The sequence below is a fragment of the Plecotus auritus genome (genome assembly GCF_963455305.1).
Source record: "Plecotus auritus genome assembly, chromosome: 3".
NCBI lineage: Eukaryota > Metazoa > Chordata > Mammalia > Chiroptera > Vespertilionidae > Plecotus > Plecotus auritus.
In genome coordinates this window covers 99,568,069-99,590,413 of record NC_137772.1, presented here as the reverse complement: position 1 = coordinate 99,590,413, position 22,345 = coordinate 99,568,069, and the positions used below count along the sequence as shown (strand labels likewise).

General features: G+C 41.2%; 1 protein-coding gene across 1 annotated transcript in view; it reads right to left on the bottom strand.

The window, feature by feature from the left end:
* Positions 1-22,345, bottom strand: part of SUCLA2 (succinate-CoA ligase ADP-forming subunit beta) — an 86,538-nt gene that overhangs the window by 28,483 nt on the left and 35,710 nt on the right. The window contains exons 5-6 of the mRNA XM_080661307.1: positions 7,322-7,450; positions 6,316-6,454 (exon numbers count right to left, since the gene is read on the bottom strand). Coding sequence (XP_080517433.1) covers positions 6,316-6,454; positions 7,322-7,450 — 268 coding nt within the window. The remainder of the gene's footprint in view (positions 1-6,315; positions 6,455-7,321; positions 7,451-22,345) is intronic.

Below are 22,345 nucleotides of genomic sequence, written 5' to 3'. Positions count from 1 at the left end.
CCCCCCCCCCCCCACTGGGGATGGTCCCACAACCAAGGCACATGCCCTTGACCTGAATTGAACCTGGGACCCTTCAGTCCACAGGCTGATGCTCTATACACTGAGCCAAACTGGTTTTGGCTGTTTTTTAATTTCTTTATTGATTAAGGTATTACATATGTGTCCTCGTATTTTTAATAACTTATTTTTAAATTACCGCTGACATGCAATATTATATTAGTTTCAGGTGTATAACATAGTGATTAGACATATAACTTATAAAGTGATCATTGTAATAAATCTAGTACCCATCTGACCCATACACAGTTATTAAAATATTACTAACTATATTCCCCAAGCTCTACTTTATATCCTCATGACTATTTCTTAACTACCAATTTGCACTGCTTAATCCCTTCCCCTTTATCATCCAACCCTCCAGTACCCCTCTCATCTGGCAACCATCAAAATGTCCTCTGTATCTATGTGTTTGTCTATGCTTTATTTTGTTTTTTAGATTCTATATATAAATGAATCATATGGCATTTGTCTTTTAATGTCAGACTTCACTCAGGAGAAGACCTTCTAGGTCCATCCACTTTGCAGCAGGTGGCATGATTTCATTCTTTTTGAAGGCTGCATCATATTGCATTGTATATATGCACCATTTCTTTATCCATTCATCCACTGATAGATACTTTGGTTGCTAACATACCTTAGCTATTGTAAATAATGCTGTAATGAACATATAGATGCATATGTCGTTCTGAACTAGTGTTTTAGATTTCTTCAGATAAATACCCAGAAGTGAAATTGCTGGGTCCTTCTCTGTCTCTTATAGCCTTTGTTTTTAAAGTCTATTTTGTCTGGTATAAGTATTGTTACCCCAGATTTTTTGTTTCTATTTTTACAAAATATCTCTTTCTATTCCTTTATTTTCAGTCTGTGATTGTCTTTTGACTGTAAGTATTTATAGGCAGTATGTAAGTGTCTTGCTTTCTTATCCATTTGGCCACCCTATTTTTTTTTTAAATATATTTTATTGATTTTTTACAGAGAGGAAGGAAGAGGGATAGAGAGTTAGAAACATTGATGAGAGAGAAACATCGATCAGCTGCCTCTTGCACACCTCCTACTGGGGATGTGCCCGCAACCAAGTTACGTGCCCTAGACCGGAATCGAACCCGGGACCTTTCAGTTCACAGGCTGACGCTCTATCCACTGAGCCAAACCGGTTTTGGCACTATTTTTTTTTATTGGAACATTTAATCCATTTGCTGATAGGCAGTTATTGCCATTTTAATATTCACATTTTTAACCTTTTCCCCCCCCTTCTTTTTCTTAAAGAAATCCCTTTAAAACATTTCTTGTACTACTGGTTTGGGGTAATGAACTCCTTCAGCTGTTTCTTGTCTGTGAAGCTCTTTATCTGTCCTTCGATTCTAGATGGCAGCTTTGCTGGGTAGAGCAATCTTGGTTTTAGGTCCTTGCTATTCATCACTTTTGAGTATATCATGCCAATCCCTTCTGGCCTGCCTAGTTTCTAATAAATCAGCTGACTGTCATATTGGGAACTCCCTGATAGATAACTACTTTTCTCTTGCTGCTTTTAGGAGTGCTCTTTGTCTTTAACCTTTGGCATTTTAATTATGCTGACTCTTGGTGTGGACCTCTTTGGACTTACCTTGTGTGGGACTCTCTGTACTTCCTGGACTTATAGATCTATTGACTTCACCAGGTTAGGGGGATTTTTCCATCATTATTTCTACAAATAGGCTTTCAATCCTTTGTGCTCTCTCTTCTTCTTCTGTACCCCTATGAATGTTGTTATGCTTGATGTTGTCCCAGAGGTCCCTTAAACTAGCCTTATTTTTAAAAATTCTTTTTTCTTCTTGCTATTCTGATTGGGTGTTTCTGCTACCAAATTGTCCATTCAATCTATAGCTTCATGTAATCTATAGTTGATTTCCCTCTAATATATTCTTCATTTTAGTTATTGTATTCTTCATTTCTGCCTAGTTATTTTTCATCTTTTCTATTTCTATTTTCATTTTTATGTTTCCTATCTCTTTGCTGAACTTCTCACTGAGATCACTAAGTATCCTTATAACCAGAGCTTAGAACTCTGCATCTGGCAGATTGTCTCCATTATGTTTAGTTCTTTTTCTGGAATTTTGTTCTGTTCTTCCATCTGGGACATTTCTGTCTCCTCATTTTGGCTGCCTCCCTGTGTTTGTTTCTATTAGGTAGAGGTGCTATGTCTTTCAGTCTTGGTACAATGGCCTTATGTAGCAGGTGTCCATTGGGGCCCAGTGGTCACCTGAACCAGGTGCTCTAGGTATGTCCCTTGTGTGGGTCGTATGTGTCTTCCTGTTGTAGTTGAGCCTTGATTGCTGTTCAAATGTCAATGTTAAATGTCAGTGAGAGGATTGACCCTCAGGTTGACTGGCTGTGAGGATTGGCAGAGATTATGATGAAGGTGCTGTTTTGCAGGGGCTGACCCTAAGGAGCTCTGGTACCAGCTGAGTCTGCCCTTTGGTTGTGTCATTTGTGGAGGTGGTTGGGTAGTGCTCTGGTGTGATCTAAAGCTGGCAATCATTTGTGTTGGTTCTGGGACCTCTTGGCTCTGGTGCAGGCCAAGATCAACTGCTGCCTGTGCCCCACTCTGGGCCATTTGGTATGAGCTACAAAGTGATTTGCAGATGGTTGCCACTTGTGCTGGGCTTAAGAGGTGCCTGGGAGAGGCTAAGCTGCAAACTGAGGCTGGCTGCCACTAGTGCTTGTCTTGGGGCTGCTTAGCAAGAGGTATTGGGGCATATTGAGGCCAGATGCTGGTTTGGGATCCATAAACCTTCGAGAGATTTTAGGAAAGTCCACAACATGAGACTAGACAAGGTGCTCTAAGGAAAAAGGTACTTGAAGTGGTTTGGGTGGGCCAGCAAGCTAGTGAGGTGGGGCTCAGAGAATCACTAGGGTGGAGTATATTGTGTTAGCAAGGTTGATGGAAACTCAGATATGGTGCCTGTCTGAGCATGCAGGTTGGGTTGCAAGAGGCTCAAAATAGGAAAAATGGCTTCTGATAGCATTTCTGTCTGGAGAAAACTGCACTTCCAGCCCTCGCCCTGAAACCAGTCAATTTAATTTCTCCTGAAAGTCTCTGGTGCCTTTCCAGCTGCCTCCCTAGCACTGGAGTCCAGAAGGATTGCATCCAAGCATGGTTACTTAAGAGGAATGCATGGGACAACGGGAGCCACAATCTCCACTGGTTTTCACAGACAGAAGTTATGGGGATTTCTCTTCCCAAAAGGGGAACCCCTTGTGCCTCGGGGGAGACCTCGACAACTGAGATATCCCTCCCAAGCTATATCTGCCATAAATGAGTAGGGGACCAGCCCATTAAATTTCTTTCCCTACCACCAGTTGATACGACTTCTTTTGTATATCCTTAGTTATAGGACTTCGGTCCAGCGAGACTTCAGGCAGTTCTCAATGATGGTTGTTCTATAGTTTAGTCATAATTTTCATGTGGTTGTGGGAGGTGACGAGCACAGTGTTTTTCTATTCTGCCATCTTGACTAGAAGCCCCTCAAAAGTTGATCTTTGAAAAGTATAAGAAGCTCCAGCTGGCTTGGCACAGTGGACAGAGCATCGGCCTGCGGACTGAAGGATCCCGGGTTCGATTTCACTCAAGGACATTTGCCCAGATTTTGGGCTCTATCCCGTGGGGGTCATGCAGGAGGCAACCAATCAATGATTCTCTCTCATCATTGATGTTTCTATCTCTCTCTCCCTCTCCCCTCCTCTCTGAGATTAATAAAAATGTATTAAAAATTTTTTAAAGAGAAAAGTATAAGAAAAAAAAAATCTCTCATCCTAGAAGTAATGGAAGTTAAAATAAGACCTGACTAGATGAAAAACAAAAAGCTTCAGTATGTCCAAAAAAGCAAACCAAGTTGAACAATAGACAAACTTGGGGAAATATTCATAACAAATGTCAGTTAAGAGTCTAGCATCTACTGAGGAAAACATGCCCCCTAAAATTAAAAATTCTTAACATCATTAGGAATAAAAAACTGAAAATATTATAAAATACTATTTCCTGATTATCAGTTTGACAGAGATTAAACCTAATGGAACACTCACTTCTGGCACAGGCAGGCAATGAAATGGACATGGTATGTTAGAACAACAATCTGGCAAAATACATTTCAAAATGTTGTTATTCTGATCCAATAATCAAAACATGTTAAAAATATTATTACTCTTCAACCCAAAATATCTAATTCTAAGAATATACATGAAAGATAATAATTTCTATTAAAGATTTATATATAAATACAGGCCCTTAAAAACTCTATCTTTGAAAAATATTTTACATGAAAAAAATCTATTATATACTTTTAAGTTTAAAAGGGAAAGATATAATTTGAATAGTCTATGATTCCAGTTACAAAAAAGATTATAATAATCTATGTAAAATATTTTTTTAAATATATTTTTATTGATTTCAGAGAGGAAGGGAAAGGGAGAGAGAGAAACATCAATGATGAAAGAGAATCATTGATTGGCTGCCTCCTGCTCGCTTCCCACTGGGGATCGAGCCCACAACCCGAGCATGTGCCCTAGACTGGAACCAAACTTGGGACCCTTCAGTCCCCAGGCCAACGCTCTATCCACTGAGCCAAACCAGCTAGGGCTATGTAAAATATTAAAAGGGTGCTGGGTAATGAGTTCTTTTTTCTAACCTGTATTTCCTAGCACTTTGAAATTTTTCTATAACACATATTCAGGGCCTTTAGGGGAAAATAAACTGCTTAGAAACATATAAAATGTATACAAAGAAAAGAAAAATTGAATACAAAGAAAAAAGTTACTAAATTAAGAAAACAAAGACATTCCCTTAGCAATAGAATATGGCTGCAGAATTTCACAACTAGAAAGAATTCAAGAGTCTTGCTTTCAATGTCATTAATTAATATAATGAAGAAAATAATTCAAGAAATATCTGTTTTATACAGGTAATTCTCCTTCATTGAACGTGTCATTTTTAAAATGTGCTTCAGCCTTCACCTTAAAAATTTAATTACTTTTAGTTTTATAAACCACCTCTACTATCATAAGAGAATTTACTCATTCTTCTTTTCACAACCATATAGATGACTAACCAAAAAAATTGATTTCTGTCATAAAGAATATAGCTAATTAGAAGTATAAAGATGAAAGATAACCTACAAATGCTTAAGACTGGAAATGTCCAAAGAGACCTAAAACAAAATCAAATAAATCATAGCAACAGAAGCACTCAATATAAAATAATGACAAAAATTTAGACTAGAATAAAGCAGCATAATTTAAAAAAACAAGTATATATGATTTCATTAGATGTCAAATGTAACCAACAAATTATTGTGGTTGATAATAAAGATGGAAAGGTAACTGAAAAACAAAACACAACACAACTATACATGGAAGGCATGATAATTCAGAATCTGATTTACCTTTTAAACACATGTAAAAGAAAAGCGTCAAAGTGACAAGCTAATCTTGCTTCTCTAGTGGCTAAAAATAAAGATCTATGATGTCTCAAAGTCTAAAATTTGTGAAGATTAAAATGGTTAATTCCCCAGAGTTACAAGTAGTAACTTGTTTACTACCACACTGTATACTCCAAATAGCACTGCCCAAAGAACTTGGTGCAATGATAAAAATGTTCTATATGTGTGCTATTATGGTAACAAATGTGGCTACTGAGCACTTGAAATGTGAATAGTGTGACCAAGAAATATTTTAATTTTTATATCATTTTAATTAATTTTATTCCCAAAAATACTGGTGGCCACCATACTGGACAATGCAGTTTTAAGTCCTCTGTGTGTACCTAAATATATATTTAAGGTGTTTGCTTTAAATGGGCCTCTTTAATATTTGTTTACATTGATTCTATTTATTATAAAACTGCCCTGGCCTGTTTGGCTCATTGGTTAGGGCATCGGTCCCCAGATTGAAGGGTCATGCGTTCGATTCCCAATCAAGGGTGTGTACCCCGGTTGCAGATTCACCAGCCCCGGTAAGGGGTCATGTGGGAGGCAACCAATTGATGTGTCTCTTTCACATCAATGTTTCTTTCTCTCCCTCTCTTCCCCTCCTCTCTCCCTTCCACTCCCTAGAAATCAATAGAAAAAATAACCTCAGGTGAGAATAAATAAATAAATAAATATTATAAAGTAAGTTCTATACAGGAATGAGTTCACTTCCTTATGAGTTCAACTTCCTTAGTAAAGCACACACTAGGTAGATAAATATGTAATCAATGTTGGATAAAACAAGATACTTTACCAGCTCCATCTGAATCCTCTACCATAGGATTTATTTCTACCATGGTTGCATCATATTTCAGAAAAAGGTTGTAAAGCTTGACCATGTTTTCTGCTGCAGAATCCACAACATTAGGTGGAAATCCCATCTTCTGTGCAAGCTGAAAGCAATTTGTCTCTTTATTACAGGAATGCCACATATATCCAATCAACACTAAATTATTGTAAATAAAAAACCTATTTAGATAAGCACAAATCATATGAAGTCAAACATTAATCACTGAAGTAGCAGCTATTAATAAATGGTTAAAAAGTTTTTATCCAAAATCATAGGGCAGGTGGAAGCAGCACACAAAAACAGTACAGAAACCTAGTGAAACTGTAAACAGAATTATCATGTATGTATGTACACAGAGAAAGTCTATAACTTTCATCAGATTCTTAAACGCGTCCATAAAAGTAAAACCACAGAACTATTTTGTTTATATAAGATAGTATCCCTACCATTCCAATTTTCAGGGGGAAAAAAGGGAGAGAGGAACAGTTAAAGGCCACCATCAGGATGTGATATGCAGACTAGTTTACTCAACAAAAGAAAGAAAAAAGACGGCAGAGTGAGGGAAAAGAAACCTATAAATTAGATGAGAACCTATGAAACATTAACCAATACCAATGAAGGACCTTATATGGATCCCCACTCAAAGTGGAAAAGAAAAAGAAAAAAAGAGATAATTAGGGAATTTGAATGCTAGGATAAGTAATGATATTAAGGAATTACTGTTAGTTCTACTAGTTATGGCAATTATCTTTTAAAGATACATACTGAAATATTTATGGAGGATATAAAGAAAAATATTGTAGATACTTCTTAAAGTTTCCATTTCAAACAAGATATTAACATGCCTTGACACTTAAAACATTAAAAAAAATTTTTTGTCAATCATTTCTCTTGTACAAAGTTGATTCTCTTTCCTCAAGTATTATAATTACCTAATCAAAAGCTAGAAATGTTTTGGAATGCAACATACCCGGACAGCTTGTTCCTTTTTGATGCCTTCTACAATATCAATAGGTTCTTTAACTATGGCTTCAGGAGTCTCTGCAGCAACATCTTCAATGTTGACACCACCTTGAGAACTTCCTATTAATACAGGACCCTAGGAGAGGAGGAAACAGCTAAAACATCTAGATTTTATATGAACCTGTCAATAAAACTTTAAAACCTCTATGTGCACACTATGAGACTTATGCATCTATCACTCCCCATTCCTATTTTTAAATTTCCGTAAGAATTTATCCTAGTTATCTCCTGCACAATGCCCCTTATAATAAATGTTCAACTGAAATTATGGAAAAGAAGTAAAAAGGAAGAGAAAGAAAATAATTCTCTATGAGGGAAAAAGATTAAAAATATATACAAAATTTATAACAAGTTAATATAAACATGTATAAGTGAAATAGAACCTATGCATTTTCTGAAAAATCATAATGAATAAGTTTAATAAACTAAAGTTCCAGATTTTATAAGCTCCAGGCTTATAAGTCAGTAAAACAGAAAGCTACCTACCTTAAAGAATATCTCAGGCCACTATCACCTATATAATAAAGAGGTAACATGCAAATTGTCTGTTATGGTGTCACAGTAACAACCAATTTGCATATTGACACACCAGCAGAAGGCTGTGCACAGCAGGGGGACTTGCATGAGGCTCACTTCCCTGCTCCCAGCACCAGAGTCCTCTTTTTCTCCTGGGTGCACGTGCCGGACAAATACCCCTGAGAAATTGTGCCCTCCGAGAGCACTCTGCCCTGGGACGCCACCAAACCCCCTCCCCACAAGTGGGGGGAGCCGAGGGGCAACACCCGCAGGGCAGAAGGCCGGTTCTTGGGGCAGAGTCAGAAAATGCCAACTGGGGGTTGCGCATCGGTGGTGACCCCTGGGAGGATCGCGCACACGCAAATCGAGAGGTTGTGGACCCAACACCACGAAGGAAGGGCCCTGGCGCGACAGCATAGAATGCACAGCCGACCCTCACACCACAGGGAAGCGGCTGCAGCTTTCTCCAGCCATCCATTCATTCATCTGCCGGGTCAGACCTGGACAGAGGCTCACATCCTGGGCGGAACGCACCCCGCCCCCCTCGCGCCAGGACAAGCGGGGCCCGACCTTGCCTGTGCAAGCACGCCCTTCGCCTGCGAATTCTGGAGGGGAGCAGATGGACAGCAGCTCGAGGCATGGGAGTAGGCACGCTGGGGGGCAGGAAAGGCCTCCGCGTCCTCCCCGCTTCAGCACTCAATGGAGAAAAGCCTTGCGTGCGTGTGCATGAATGCACACACGCAGGCCACGGTAGGCATGACACAGCTGCATCGTCGCTTGGCCCCTCAAAGCTGGTGCGAGAGGGACCCGAGTACCCATACAGAGGTGGCTACAGGTCCCAGAGAGGAAAGCATAGAATTTTTAATTAGCCTGTAAAAAGAGTAAAAGAGTGAGGGAGGAGGGGGGAAGATGGGGAAGAAGGGAAAGAGGGAGGGAAGAACTTTATAAAGGAGTCAGTAGAGAACAGAGTTAAAGAAGGAAAGAGGATGTATGAGTGAACTGTAGGAGTTATAATGAAAATCAAGTATAGTTGTGTACCGGGGACAGATTTTAAAAGTAGGAGTCAGAAAAGAATAAAAGGTAAATGATAGTGAATAATTAGGCAGGTAGAGAGATAGATATTAAAACAGTGGAAGTACGTAGAGAAGAGTGTAGGGAAAGGTAGGATGAGAGAGAAAGAGGGAGGGGAGAAAAGTTTTAAAGGGGAACCAGTAGAGCTTAAAAGGAGAATGGGAAGAAGGAAGAAATGGGGGAGGGAGCAAAGCAGGTCCAAGGGAGGAAGTGAAGAAAAAAATTAAGGTGGGAAGGAAGGAAAAGGGGAGGGAGGGCAGGGGTAAAGATAAAGGAAAGAAGGAATGTGGGGAGGTAGGGAGGGTAGGAGAAAGATGGGAAGGATGATGGAACAGAAGTAGGAAATAAGGAGGAAAGAAAAGTTTATAAATGATGAGTCAGTAGGAAAAAGTGTTACATAAAGGAGAGAGAAAAATTGTGTGAGAGGGAGAAGCCAATAAGGAAGTCAAATACAATTGTGTGTGAAGGGGATAAAATTAAAAAAAAAAAAGTTAATAGGGGTGACCAGGCCAGCAGGAGAGGGCAGTTAGGGGGATCAGGCAGGCAGAAAGAGTGGTTAGGGCAGGCAGGCAGGTGAGTAGTTAGGAGCCAGAGGTCCTGGATTGCGAGAGGGATGTCCAACTGCCAGTTTAGGCCCGATCCCGGATTGGAGAGGGTGCAGGTGGAGCTGAGGGACCCCCCACCCCCACTCCACGAGCATGAATTTCATGTACTGGGCCTCTAGTTATTAATAATTATCATAGAGTATTCTCCAAAGGTTGCCCTCTGGTGCATAGAAGAGAGCATGGCCTTCAGGAAGTGCTAGGGAAACAGGAGGACACTGGCATTTGAACAATGGACACAGAGAGCAGATGTTGCATAGGAGACTTCAAAAGGAAGAGGGCATGAACTCTGAGCAGAACGTGCATTTGATACACTTTAGTCTAGAGCAGTGGTTCTGAACCTTTCTAATGCCGCGACCCTTTAATACAGTTCCTCATGTTGTGGTGACCCCAACCATAAAATTATTTTCGTTGCTACTTCATAACTGTAATTTTGCTACTGTTATGAATCGTAATGTAAATATCTGTGTTTTCCGATGGTCTTAGGCTCTACAGCAGCAGTTCCTAACCTGTGGGTCACAACCCACAGGTTGAGAACAGCTAGCAGGGTCGCCTTAGACCATCTAAGGCTCTACAGCAGCAGTTCCTAACCTGTGGGTCACAACCCACAGGTTGAGAACAGCTAGCAGGGTCGCCTTAGACCATTGGAAAACACAGATATTTACATTACGATTCATAACAGTAGCAAAATTACAGTTATGAAGTAGCAACGAAAATAATTTTATGGTTGAGGTCACCACAACATGAGGAACTGTATTAAAGGGTCGCGGCATTAGAAAGGTTCAGAACCACTGGTCTAGAGGCAGACATTCAGGCTGGCAGGGAATGGCAGTTAGGGGTGACCAGGCCAGCAGGGGAGGGCAATTAGGGGGATCAAGCTGGCAGGGGAGAGCTGCTAGCGGGATCAGGCCGGCAGGCAAAGTTGTTAGGGCAGGCAGGCAGGTGAGCAGTTAGGAGCCAGAGGTCCCGGATTGCGAGAGGGATGTCCAACTGCCAGTTTAGGCCCTATCCCTGCAGGGTCAGGCCTAAACTGGCAGTTGGACATCCCCCAAGGGCTCCCGCATTTGAGAGGGTAAAGGTTCGGCTGAGTGACGACCCCCCCCCCCCCCCGCACGAATTTCATGCACTGAGCCTCTAGTTAACAATATAAGAAAATAAGATATAAATATTAATCAAACTTTAAGTCCTCTAAAATCAATCAAGAAAAAAAAACCTTAAGGCAAAATTATCTAATAGATTTGCTAATTTACGCACAAAACTAGAAATAATCTTATTATGCAAAAACAAGGAAATGGTTAAAGGATATTACTAAAGGTTATTCTCAGGTGTATTTTTTAACATTGAGTTTATATGTGCACCTACTCACTATTCATATAAATAGGAAAAACAAGGTAAATAAAACAATAAGTGATAATACTTTTGTTACTTCATATGTTACTATTCTCACCCCCAACAATTTTTTAAAAAAGTTTTTTATTGATATCAGAGAGAGGAAGAGAGAGGGGGAGAAAAACATCAATCGCTGCCTCCTGCATGCCCCCTACTGGGGATTAAGCCTGCAACCTGCAACCTGGGCATGTGCTCTGACCTGAGAATTGAACTTCGAACTCCTGGTGCTTAACCAACTGAGCCACAGCAGCTACGCCCCCTCCACCCAAATTCTGTTTACAATGAACATAGTATTATTATTTTTTTTTGTAGTGATCAATGTTTGTTCTGAGTTTCTGACCAGAATAGGAATGAACAGAGAGAGGATGTGCTTTTGGACAGAAACAAAGCTATATAATTGGTCAGGTTGTGCATCATGGGAAAACCTGGCTGAGACCGTTAATATTTCCTTATGGCCTCTATTAGTGTTAATCGTCTAATATATTTTGGTCACATATTAGTTTCAATCAGCTATAGTCTAAGCAGGAAGAGATGATTTGAATCATAAAGAGAAAAGAAATGAAGTATATGGTCCCTTCAGTTCCATTTACTCATGAGTATCCAGTGGGATTTATTTTTTTCCCCAGTCTAAATTTTCTTATTATTCTTTTTATTTATTTATTTAATTCATATTTGATCTTTCACTCATCCACCCATACAGAGAGTAATGGCTCTAAGTACCTGAACTTTATTTTTTAACTGAATTTATTGGGGTGACATTAGTTAATAAAATTATCTAGGTTACAGGTGTACAATTCTATAATGCATGATCTGTACATTATATTGTGTGTTCACCACCCCAAGTCAAATCTCCTTCCATAGTTCCATAGCCATTTATCCCTCTATACCCTCTTTTACCTCCTCCCACCCCCTTTCCCTCTGGTATTCACCATACTGTTGTCTATGAGTTCGGGGTTTTATTTTAAAAATTTTTTTAATCACTTTACCTTTTTCACCCAGCCCCACAACTTCCCTCCTCTGACAGATGTCAGTCTTGTTCTCTGTAAGTCTATTTCTATTTTATTAGATTCCACATATGAGTGAAATAATATGGTACTTGTCTTTCTCTCACTGGCTTATTTCACTTAGTATAATGCTCTCAAGGTCTATCATGCTCACAAAAGATGCTGCTTCCAAATCTTGGCTATCCTATATAATAAAAGCCTAATATGCAAACTGTCCCCTTGACCAGAGTTCCACTGGGAGTTTGCTCGATCAATTGCTATGACACACACTGACCACCAGGGGGCAGATGCTCCAACCAATAGGTTAGCTTGCTGCAGACGCTGGTGGGCTGGGATGGACTGGAAAGTAAGGTGTGAGGTAAGAGCCATCAAGAAGCTCCCGGGGTTTGGCCCGAGCCCTGGGCAGAGGTGGGTGGGGGTGGGAGCCAGGAGGGACCAGGTGGCACAGGAGGCTGCTACCCGTGATCCAAGAGCCATGGACTGCACAGCCCCCCACAGCCTGTGGCGTTCTCAATGCACAATTTATAATCTTCAGAGCTCCTTTTTATTTGTTAAGTTTCACTACTCCAGGAGAGTGGGTAGCACCATTATGGGGGAGAGGGGGAGTGTGCTAGGCACGCCTGCCCAAGGCCAAGGGGCGAGAGGGGGGCGGAGCTGAGTTGGAGAAACCGAGTCTAAAACTTGAAAGGAGGCAAGGGGCAGAGGGTGACAGCTGTGCAGGGGCCTAGAAAAGCTGCTGGGTGGGGGCAGCTGAGGAGCCCCGTGCTTCTCCCATGGGACAGGCTCCACATCCCTCCTTCCTCCTCCCCATGACCCGTCACCCTAGCTCTCCTCCGAGGCCCCGCCTGGGCTCACCCTGCACAGCTCCACACCTCTGCTTGACCCCCACAGCCCTGCCCTGCCCCCACACAGCCCTGCCCTGCACAGCCTTTGGGGAGCTCCAGACCTGGAGGAAAAAGGGGGAGACTGCAGATGGGAGGTCACGGGAGGAGGGGGCAGAGCAGGGTCCACCAAGTTAGATGGAGGGCAGAGAGGGAGAGACCCCACAGGAATGGGGACAGAGATGAGCAGGGAAGGAGGGCCATGCAGAAGCATCGTCCCTGATTGAAGTAGAAATCCTGACCCCATTTTACAGACCCCAGCAGAGTGTATGTGCGTGTGTGTGGTGGGGAGTGCGAAGACAAAAGAGGGTGTGAAGGGAGTGGATGGATGGAGAGCAGCAACATTTGATTCATGGTCTATTTATTTTTATTTTTGTTAATATATTTTTATTGATTTCAGAGAGGAAGGCAGAGGGAGAGAGAAATAGAAATATCAATGATGAGAGAGAATCAATCTGCTGCCTCCCACACACCTCCTACTGGGGATCAAGCCCGCAACCCAGGAATGTGCCCTTGACTAGAATAGAACCCAGGACCCTTCAGTCCTCAGGCAATGGCTCTATCCACTGAGCCCATCTAGGGTGACCCATGGCTTATTTAAAGCTGCTGCAGTAGGCTGAGCACGGGTCTTACCACAATGGTGTTACCTGATACTGAGGGTGTCTCTCCTTATGCTGGGGAAATAGGAACTGCAGTGAAGTAAAGACACACCCATGGAGCCTGCAAAGGATTTCCATGCACACGATGCAATTTACTTCATGTGGCAGCTGAAGAGGGTGAGCAGAGCCTTGGAAGGACATGAGGTCTCCAAGACCAGGGGCTGGAGGGAAAGTGTGTGCCGAGCATTCCACACCGTGAGTTACAATCTATCTATCTATACTAATAAAAGGGTAATATGCAAATTAGCCACAACACCCTAACAGTAACAACCGAACAACAGGCTGCGTGGGGCAACCAGGCCATCAGGGAGGGTAGTGAGGGACGACTAAACGACTGACCAGCAGGCTACGGGGGGCGACCAGGCAGGCGGGGGGGGGGGGGGGGCAGTGAGGGACGACCAGGCCAGCAGAGGGGGACAGTGAGGGGTGACTAGGCCGGCAGAGGGGGGCAGTGAGGGGCAACTGGGTCAGCAGGGAGGGCAGTTGGGGGCAACCAGGCCAGTGGAGGTAGGGCAGTTGGGGGGGATCAGGCCAGCAGAGGGGGCAGTTGGGGGCAACCAGGCCGGCAGGGAGGGGTACTAAGGGGCGACCAGGCCAGTGGAGGGGGGCAGTTAGGGGCAACCAGGTTGGCAAGGGGGCAGTTGGGGGCAATCAGGTTGGCAGGCAGAGGCAGTTAGGGGTGATTAGGCTGGCGGGGGGGGGGGGGCAGTTAGGGGCAATCAGGCAAGCAGGCAGGTGAGCAGTTAGGAGCCAGAAGCCCCAGCAGTCAGACATCCCCCAAGGGGTCCTGAATTGGAGAGGGTGCAGGCTGGTCTGAGGGGACTCACTCCTCCCCCCTGTGCACGAATTTCGTGCACTAGGCCTCTAGTATATAATAAAAGGCTAATATGCAAATCGACCATCATTTCTGACCAACTGGCTAAAAATTTGGGGGTTTCTAGTACTCACTACAAAAGACATAAGTTCTTTTTAATAAAAGAATTCATTTTTGTCTTCTGAGACTACAAGGAGAACAGCAGCAAACTTAAGAGCAATGTTTTAAATTATAGTCTAATTTTCAGTTCCTCTAAATGTCAAATGCAAATGTATTTTTCATTTCTTCTCTAGCAAAGCAGCTCATAATTATGAACTTGAACAAAGTTCTAAAGAGAGGAGAAAAACCTCATATTTAAAAAGAACCTGTTCGGGAGCTGCGGGCTTGGACGCGGAGTCTGCGCCATCTTGATCCGGAAAGTGGAGCTTATCGAAAGCCTGAGAATCCACAACTGCGGCACCCAAGGAGCGACTGCGAGCCCCAGAACAACGCTCCCCAATTGGCGCAAACACACGGGTTCAGAGGAGCTCTACACTCCACCACGGAAAGGTCAGATTTCGCCTGGGATAAGGTGAGGTCTCTGGGCCCGGCGGGAGAGAGGAACGCGCGTTTTGCGGGAGCTGGAGGACCAGGGAAGTCTGTGCCTAGAAAAATCCGTGGCTGTAGGGGCTGGAGTGATCTGTGATTGTGGAAAGGGGTCCTCAGAGCTGCTAAGAGAAGGGCACTCTAAAAGGCAACCCATTTTGATCTGACGTGCAGGGACACCCTAAGAATTTCAGGCAGTCCAGACTTACGCGCAGCTCCTGCGTTCCCTGGGTGCCTGGGCTTACGCGCAGTCCCGGAGTTCGCACAACTGGGCTTTTTCCTCTTGAAATTCTTGCTTCTGATTACTAAGCCCAATACATAGGATCACCCAGTTGGGGACACCCTGGGAGACTGCAGGGGAAAGTTGTTTTTCTGGAACCTGGGGATCGGAGCAGGGAGTGACCATCGGAGAGTCAGCTCTGAGAGAGCCCACTCCCACAAATCGGTAGTGAGTGCCACAGAGAAAGAAGGCTCTAACACTGCCTAGAGAGGCCATAGATAGACCCGGAAGTCAATCCAGAAACACTGCCACCAAGGGGCTGAATCACAAATTGACTCTTGTGTAATCAAAAATAAAGGAATACGAGAAATTAAGACACACCGCCTGCTTAAAATCAGGACTGGCTTACAACACTGAAGAGCAGTGGATCGCAGGGAACTGCAATACTGTCTGGACTGAGAAACAGGCGTGCCAAACAGAAAAACAGAGGAAGTGAATGACCTTCACTACTTCACATTTTATTTTTACCTTTTATTTTTTTATTTTTTTTATTTTCATTTTTTGCATCTTTTAATCAAGAAACTTTTTTTCTTTTTTCATCACTTGATTTTACCTTTTTAATTATTACATTTTTACTTTCAATCCGTATTATTACTACTGCTATTTTATCTTTTTTTTTTTTTTTAAGTGTCATTTTATTTTCTCTTCATTTTATTTTGGGATTACGGTTCTACATCCTATTTTTATCTTTCCTTTAGCATCGTTTTACTCTATCTCAACTCTACCTTTAGGCCATCACTCTCTTCCTAACCTCCCCCTTTTCAGTGTCCTGTTTATCTTACCCTTTTACTGCTTTAGATTTTCCCTATTCTTTCTGTTTACCCCTTGTTAAAATTTCACCCTACTTATATATCTAATCTCCAATCCCCTGCTCCAAGTCCACATACACCTCTCCCTTCGCTGTCTGAGCTATCCATAAACTTGTCCTTCTCTCTGTCCTTTTGTTGTTGTTTGCTTGAATGTAGATTATATCGAATTTTTATGCTTTTTTGTGAGATTGTTCTGTTTATTCTTCTTTTGTTTATTTTTTAGTTTGTTTTGTGCTTCAGCTTTCCCTTGCCTCACTCCATATTAGTTGGTGTTGTAGTTTGTACTAATCCCCAGGCACTTGTTGCTGGCATTTGCTGGGATTAGTGATTGTTCTATTGGAGTTTTATCCCCAATATATATAGTCTGTTCCCCTTTCTCTCTTAGTCACTTTCTTGTCTCTCTTATTTTTTTTTCTTTACTTTCCCTTTTCCCAATTTCATTTTCACACTCCTTTTTTTTCTTTCTTTCTTTCTTTCTTTTTTCCTCTTCTTCTTTCTCTCCTATCACCTAATTTGCCTTTCTCTGGTGGTCACCTATATTGGAGGTTATTAATATCGTGAATACATTCCTGTTCAGTGCCTTGTGAGTTGTACCTGGTAGTGCTGTAGTTTGTGCCTTTAAATCAACCCAGGAGAGAGAGAACTACATAACCAGACACCCAGAGAAGAGAGACCATGGGGAGACAAAGAAGCAGCCCGCATATGAAAGAAAAGCAGGCATCACCAGAAAAGGAAGTAAACGAAATGGAGGCAAGCAACCTTCCAGAAAAAGAATTCAGAGAAATGGTCATAAGGTGGCTGAAAAGAATGGAAGACAAATTCGACAATATGAGCAAGAACCAAGAGGAAATGAAGAAGAACCAAGAAGAAATGAAAAATGACATCGCTGCTGTAAAGAACTCGATAGAAAGCATCAAGAGTAGACTAGAAGAAGCAGAGGACCGCATCAGTGAGCTAGAAGACAAGATGGAAAAAAATACCCAAGTAGAGCAACTTCTAGAAAAAAAAATTAAAAGGCAGGAGGAGAGTCTAAGGGAACTTTGGGATAACACGAAACAAAACAACATCCGCATAATAGGGGTTCCACAAGGAAAGGAAGCTGAGCAAGGAATAGAAAACCTCTTTGAAGAAATAATGACAGAAAATTTCCCTGATATAGGGAAGAAAAAACCCACACAAATCCAAGAAGCTCACAGAGTCCAAAGCAAAATGAACCCCAAAAAACCGACGCCAAGGCACATTATAATTAAATTGGCAAACACCAACAACAAACTAAGAATCTTAAAAGCAGCAAGAGAGAGACAGAAAGTTACATACAAAGGAACCCCCATCAGACTAGCAACTGATTTCTCAACAGAAACTCATCAGGCCAGAAGGGAATGGAATGAAATATACAAAGTCATGCAAAGGAAGGGTCTGAATCCAAGAATACTGTACCCAGCAAGTCTGTCAATCAAAATTGAAGGTGAAATCAGGAGCTTCACAGACAAAAAAGGACTAAGGGAATTTATTACCACCAAACCAGCAATGCAAGAAATGCTAAAGGGTCTGCTGTAAAAAAAAAAAAAAAAAGAAAGAAAGAAAGAAAGAAAGAAACAGGAAGCGAAGAAGTAACACAGGGGTAAAGAATAGGAATGGCGACAAATAAGTACCTATCAATAATAACTTTAAATGTAAATGGATTAAATGCCCCAATCAAAAGACATAGGGTAACGGATTGGATAAGAAAACACGACCCATATATCTGCTGTCTACAAGAAACCCACCTCAGAAAAAAAGACGCACACAGACTGAGGGTGAAGGGATGGAAAAAGGTTTTCCAGGCAAATGGAACTGAAAAAAAAGCTGGGGTAGCAATACTTATTTTTGACAAATTAGATCTCAAACTGAAAGACATAACAAGAGATAAGGAAGGCCGAAACCGGTTTGGCTCAGTGGATAGAGCGTCGGCCTGCGGACTGAAGGGTCCCGGGTTCGATTCCGGTCAAGGGCATGTACCTTGGTTGCGGGCACATCCCCAGTAGGAGGTGTGCAGGAGGCAGCTGATCGATGTTTCTCTCTCATCGATGTTTCTAGCTCTCTATCCCTCTCCCTTCCTCTCTGTAAAATATCAATAAAATATATTTAAAAAAAAAAAAAAAAAAGAGAGATAAGGAAGGCCATTTCATAATACTAAAGGGAGCAATCCAACAAGAAGAAATAACTCTGGTAAACATATATGCACCCAATACAGGAGCACCCAAATACATAAAAAAACTCCTGGAGGATATCAAGGGAGAGATTGACAGCAATACAATCATAGTAGGAGACTTTAATACCCCACTATCACCATTGGACAAATCCTCTAAACAAAACATCAGCAAAGAAACATCAATCCTAAATGACTCACTAGACCAGATGGAATTAATTGACATCTTCAGAACATTTCACCCCAAAGCCACAGAATATACATTCTTCTCAAGTGCACATGGGTCATTTTCAAAGATAGACCATATGTTGGGACATAGGCAAACTCTCTTCAAATTCAAGAAGATAGAAATCATATCAAGCATCTTCTCAGACCACAGTGGCATAAAACTGGAAATCAACTACAATAAAAACAACCCAAAGAAATCAAACACATGGAGACTAAATAGCATGCTATTAAACCATGACTGGGTTACCAGAGAGATCAAAGAAGAAATAAAAAACATCATGACAACAAATGACAATGAAAACACTACAATCCAAAATCTATGGGACACAAGTGAAAGCAGTGTTGAGAGGGAAGTTCATAGCTCTACAAGCCTACTGCAAAAAACAAGAAACAGGGGTAATAAATTACCTAACCCAACAACTCAAAGAGTTAGAAAAAGAGCAACAAGAAAAGCCCAGTGTAAGGAGAAGGAAGGAAATAATAAAGATCAGAGCACAGATAAACGACATAGAGACCAAAGAAACAATACAAAAGATCAACAAAACCAAGAGCTGGTTCTTTGAAAGGATAAACAAGATTGATGAACCTCTAGCCAGGCTCACCAAGAAGCAAAGAGAGAGGACCCAAATAAACAAGATCAGAAATGAAAGAGGTGAAATAACAACAGATCCCGCCGAAATACAAAGGATTGTTAAAAAATACTACGAACAACTCTATTCCAACAAACTGGACAACCTGGAGGAAATGGACATATTCCTAGAAAAATATAACCTTCCCAAACTCAATCAGAGAGAATCTAAACAGCTCAACATGCCAGTAACTATGGAAGAAATTGAAGCAGTCATCAAAGAGCTTCCGGCAAACAAAAGCCCGGGGCCAGACGGCTTCACAGGAGAGTTTTACCAAACATTCAAGGAAGAACTAAAACCTATCCTCCTCAGACTATTCCAAAAAATTCAAGAGGAAGGAACACTTCCAAGCTCCTTCTATGAAGCCAGCATCACCCTAATACCAAAACCAGATAAAGACAACACAATGAAGGAGAATTACAGGCCAATATCCCTCATGAATGTAGATGCCAAAATCCTCAACAAAATTCTAGCAAATCGGATCCAGCAGTACATCAGAAAGATCATACACCATGACCAAGTAGGGTTTATCCCAGGAATGCAAGGATGGTTCAATATCCGCAAATCAATAAATGTGATACATCACATAAACAAATTGAGAGATAAAAATCACATAGTCATATCAATTGATGCAGAAAAAGCATTTGACAAAATCCAACACCCTTTCTTGATAAAAACTCTCAACAAGGTGGGAATAGAAGGATCATACCTCAACATAATAAAAGCTATATATGATAAACCCACAGCTAACATTATACTCAATGGGCAAAAACTAAAACCATTTCCCCTAAGAACAGGAACAAGACAGGGATGCCCACTCTCACCACTCCTGTTTGACATAGTACTGCAAGTATTAGCCACTGCGATTAGACAAGAAGAAGAAATAAAAGGCATCCAAATTAGAAAAGAAGAAGTAAAGCTGTCCTTATTTGCAGATGACATGATATTGTACATAAAAAACCCGAAAGACTCCATCAAAAAACTAACAGACTTAATAAATGAATTCGGCAATGTAGCAGGATACAAAATTAACACCAAGAAATCTATGGCATTTCTATACACCAACAGTGAACTTACAGAAAGAGAGACTAAAAAAGCAATCCCATTTTCCATCGCACCAAAAAAATTAAGATACTTAGGAATAAACCTAACCAAGGAGGTAAAAGACCTATACGTGGAAAACTACAGGACACTGAAAAAAGAGATAGAGGAAGATGTAAACAAATGGAAGAACATACCATGTTCATGGATTGGTAGAATCAACATCATTAAAATGTCCATACTACCCAAAGCAATCTATGGATTCAATGCACTCCCCATTAAAATACCAATGGCGTATTTCACAGACCTAGAAAGAACTCTCCAAAAATTCATCTGGAATAAAAAAAGACCCCGAATAGCCACAGCAATCCTGAGAAAGAAGAATAAAGTAGGAGGTATCTCAATACCAGATTTCAAGCTGTATTACAAAGCCACTGTCCTCAAAACAGCCTGGTACTGGCACAAGAACAGACATATAGATCAATGGAACAGAATAGAGAATCCAGATATCGACCCAAACCAATATGCGCATTTAATATTTGACAAAGGAGGCATGAGCATACAATGGAGTCAAGACAGTCTCTTTAATAAATGGGGTTGGGAAAATTGGACAGATACATGCAAAAAAATGAAACTAGATCACCAACTCACACCATACACAAAAATAAACTCAAAATGGGTACAGGACTTAAATATAAGACGGGAAACCATAAAAATACTGGAGGAATCCACAGGAAGCAAAATCTCAGACATATGCCAAAAGAACTTTTTCACTGATACTGCCCCTAGGGCAATGGAAGCCAAAGAGAAAATAAACAAATGGGACTACATCAAAATAAAAAGCTTTTGCACAGCAAAAGAAACCATCAACAAAACAACAAGAAACCCCACTGTATGGGAGAACATATTTGCAAATGTTATCACTGATAAAGGTTTAATCTCCAACATCTACAGGCAGCTTATACAACTTAATAAAAGGAAGATAAATGATCCAATAAAAAAATGGGCAACAGACCTAAATATAATCTTTTCGAAAGAAGACAGAAGGAGGGCCAAGAGACACATGAAAACATGCTCAAAGTCACTAATTATCCGAGAGATGCAAATCAAAACGACAATGCGATACCATCTCACACCTGTCAGAATGGCTATCATCAACAAATCAACAAACGACAAGTGTTGGCGAGGATGCGGAGAAAAAGGAACCCTCGTGCACTGCTGGTGGGAATGCAGACTGGTGCAGCCACTGTGGAGAACAGTATGGAGTTTCCTCAAAAAACTGAAAATGGAACTCCCATTTGACCCAGTAATCCCACTCCTGGGAATATATCCTAAGAAACTAGAAACACCAATCAGAAAGGATATGTGCACCCCTATGTTCATAGCAGCACAATTTACCATAGCTAAGATTTGGAAACAGCCTAAGTGCCCATCAGCAGATGACTGGATCAGAAAACTATGGTACATCTACACAATGGAATACTATGCTGCCATAAAAAAGAAGGAATTACTACCATTTGTAGGCACCTGGATGGAATTAGAGAACATTATGCTAAGTGAAATAAGCCAGTCAATGAAAGAAAAATACCACATGATCTCACTCATTTGGGGATAATGAAAAACATTATAAACTGATGAACAAAAAGATAGATACAGAGGCAGTAAAGCATCAAACAGACTGTCAAATTACAGCGGTAAGGTTAGGGAGAGGTGGGGGAAATAAGAGATCAACTGAAGGACTTGTATGCATGTATATAAGAGTAACCAACGGATGCAAAACATTGGGGGGTGAGGCATGTATGGGAGTGGGGTGGGGGGGGCAATGGTAAGATATGTACACATATAATACCTTAATAAAAAAAAAGAAAAAAGAAAAATAGAATAAAATGTTGTGAACGTTATAAATAAATAAATAAAAATTAAATTAAAAAAAAATAATAAAAAAATAAAAAGAACCTGTTCAACTATCATGCTGTTGAATATATCAAGTAATCTATTGATAACCCCAAAATATAATTTGACTCAACAGAAGAGGCAGAAACCGACAATATTTTAAAGCATTTGAACATTTTATTTTTATTTTCCTTTTCTTTTTATATCTACTGATAGTAGAAATGAAGAACCACATAGAAGGCATTCCAACATGGTGGCCAGCAGGACTAGAGAGAGGAAGAGTTTAAGTGAGGAAGAGAGTTTAACCGAGGGAGGGAGAGGGCGAGTGTGTGGATATGCACATGAGTGTATGTGTGAGGGACAGTCCAATCCGCAGGAGTCT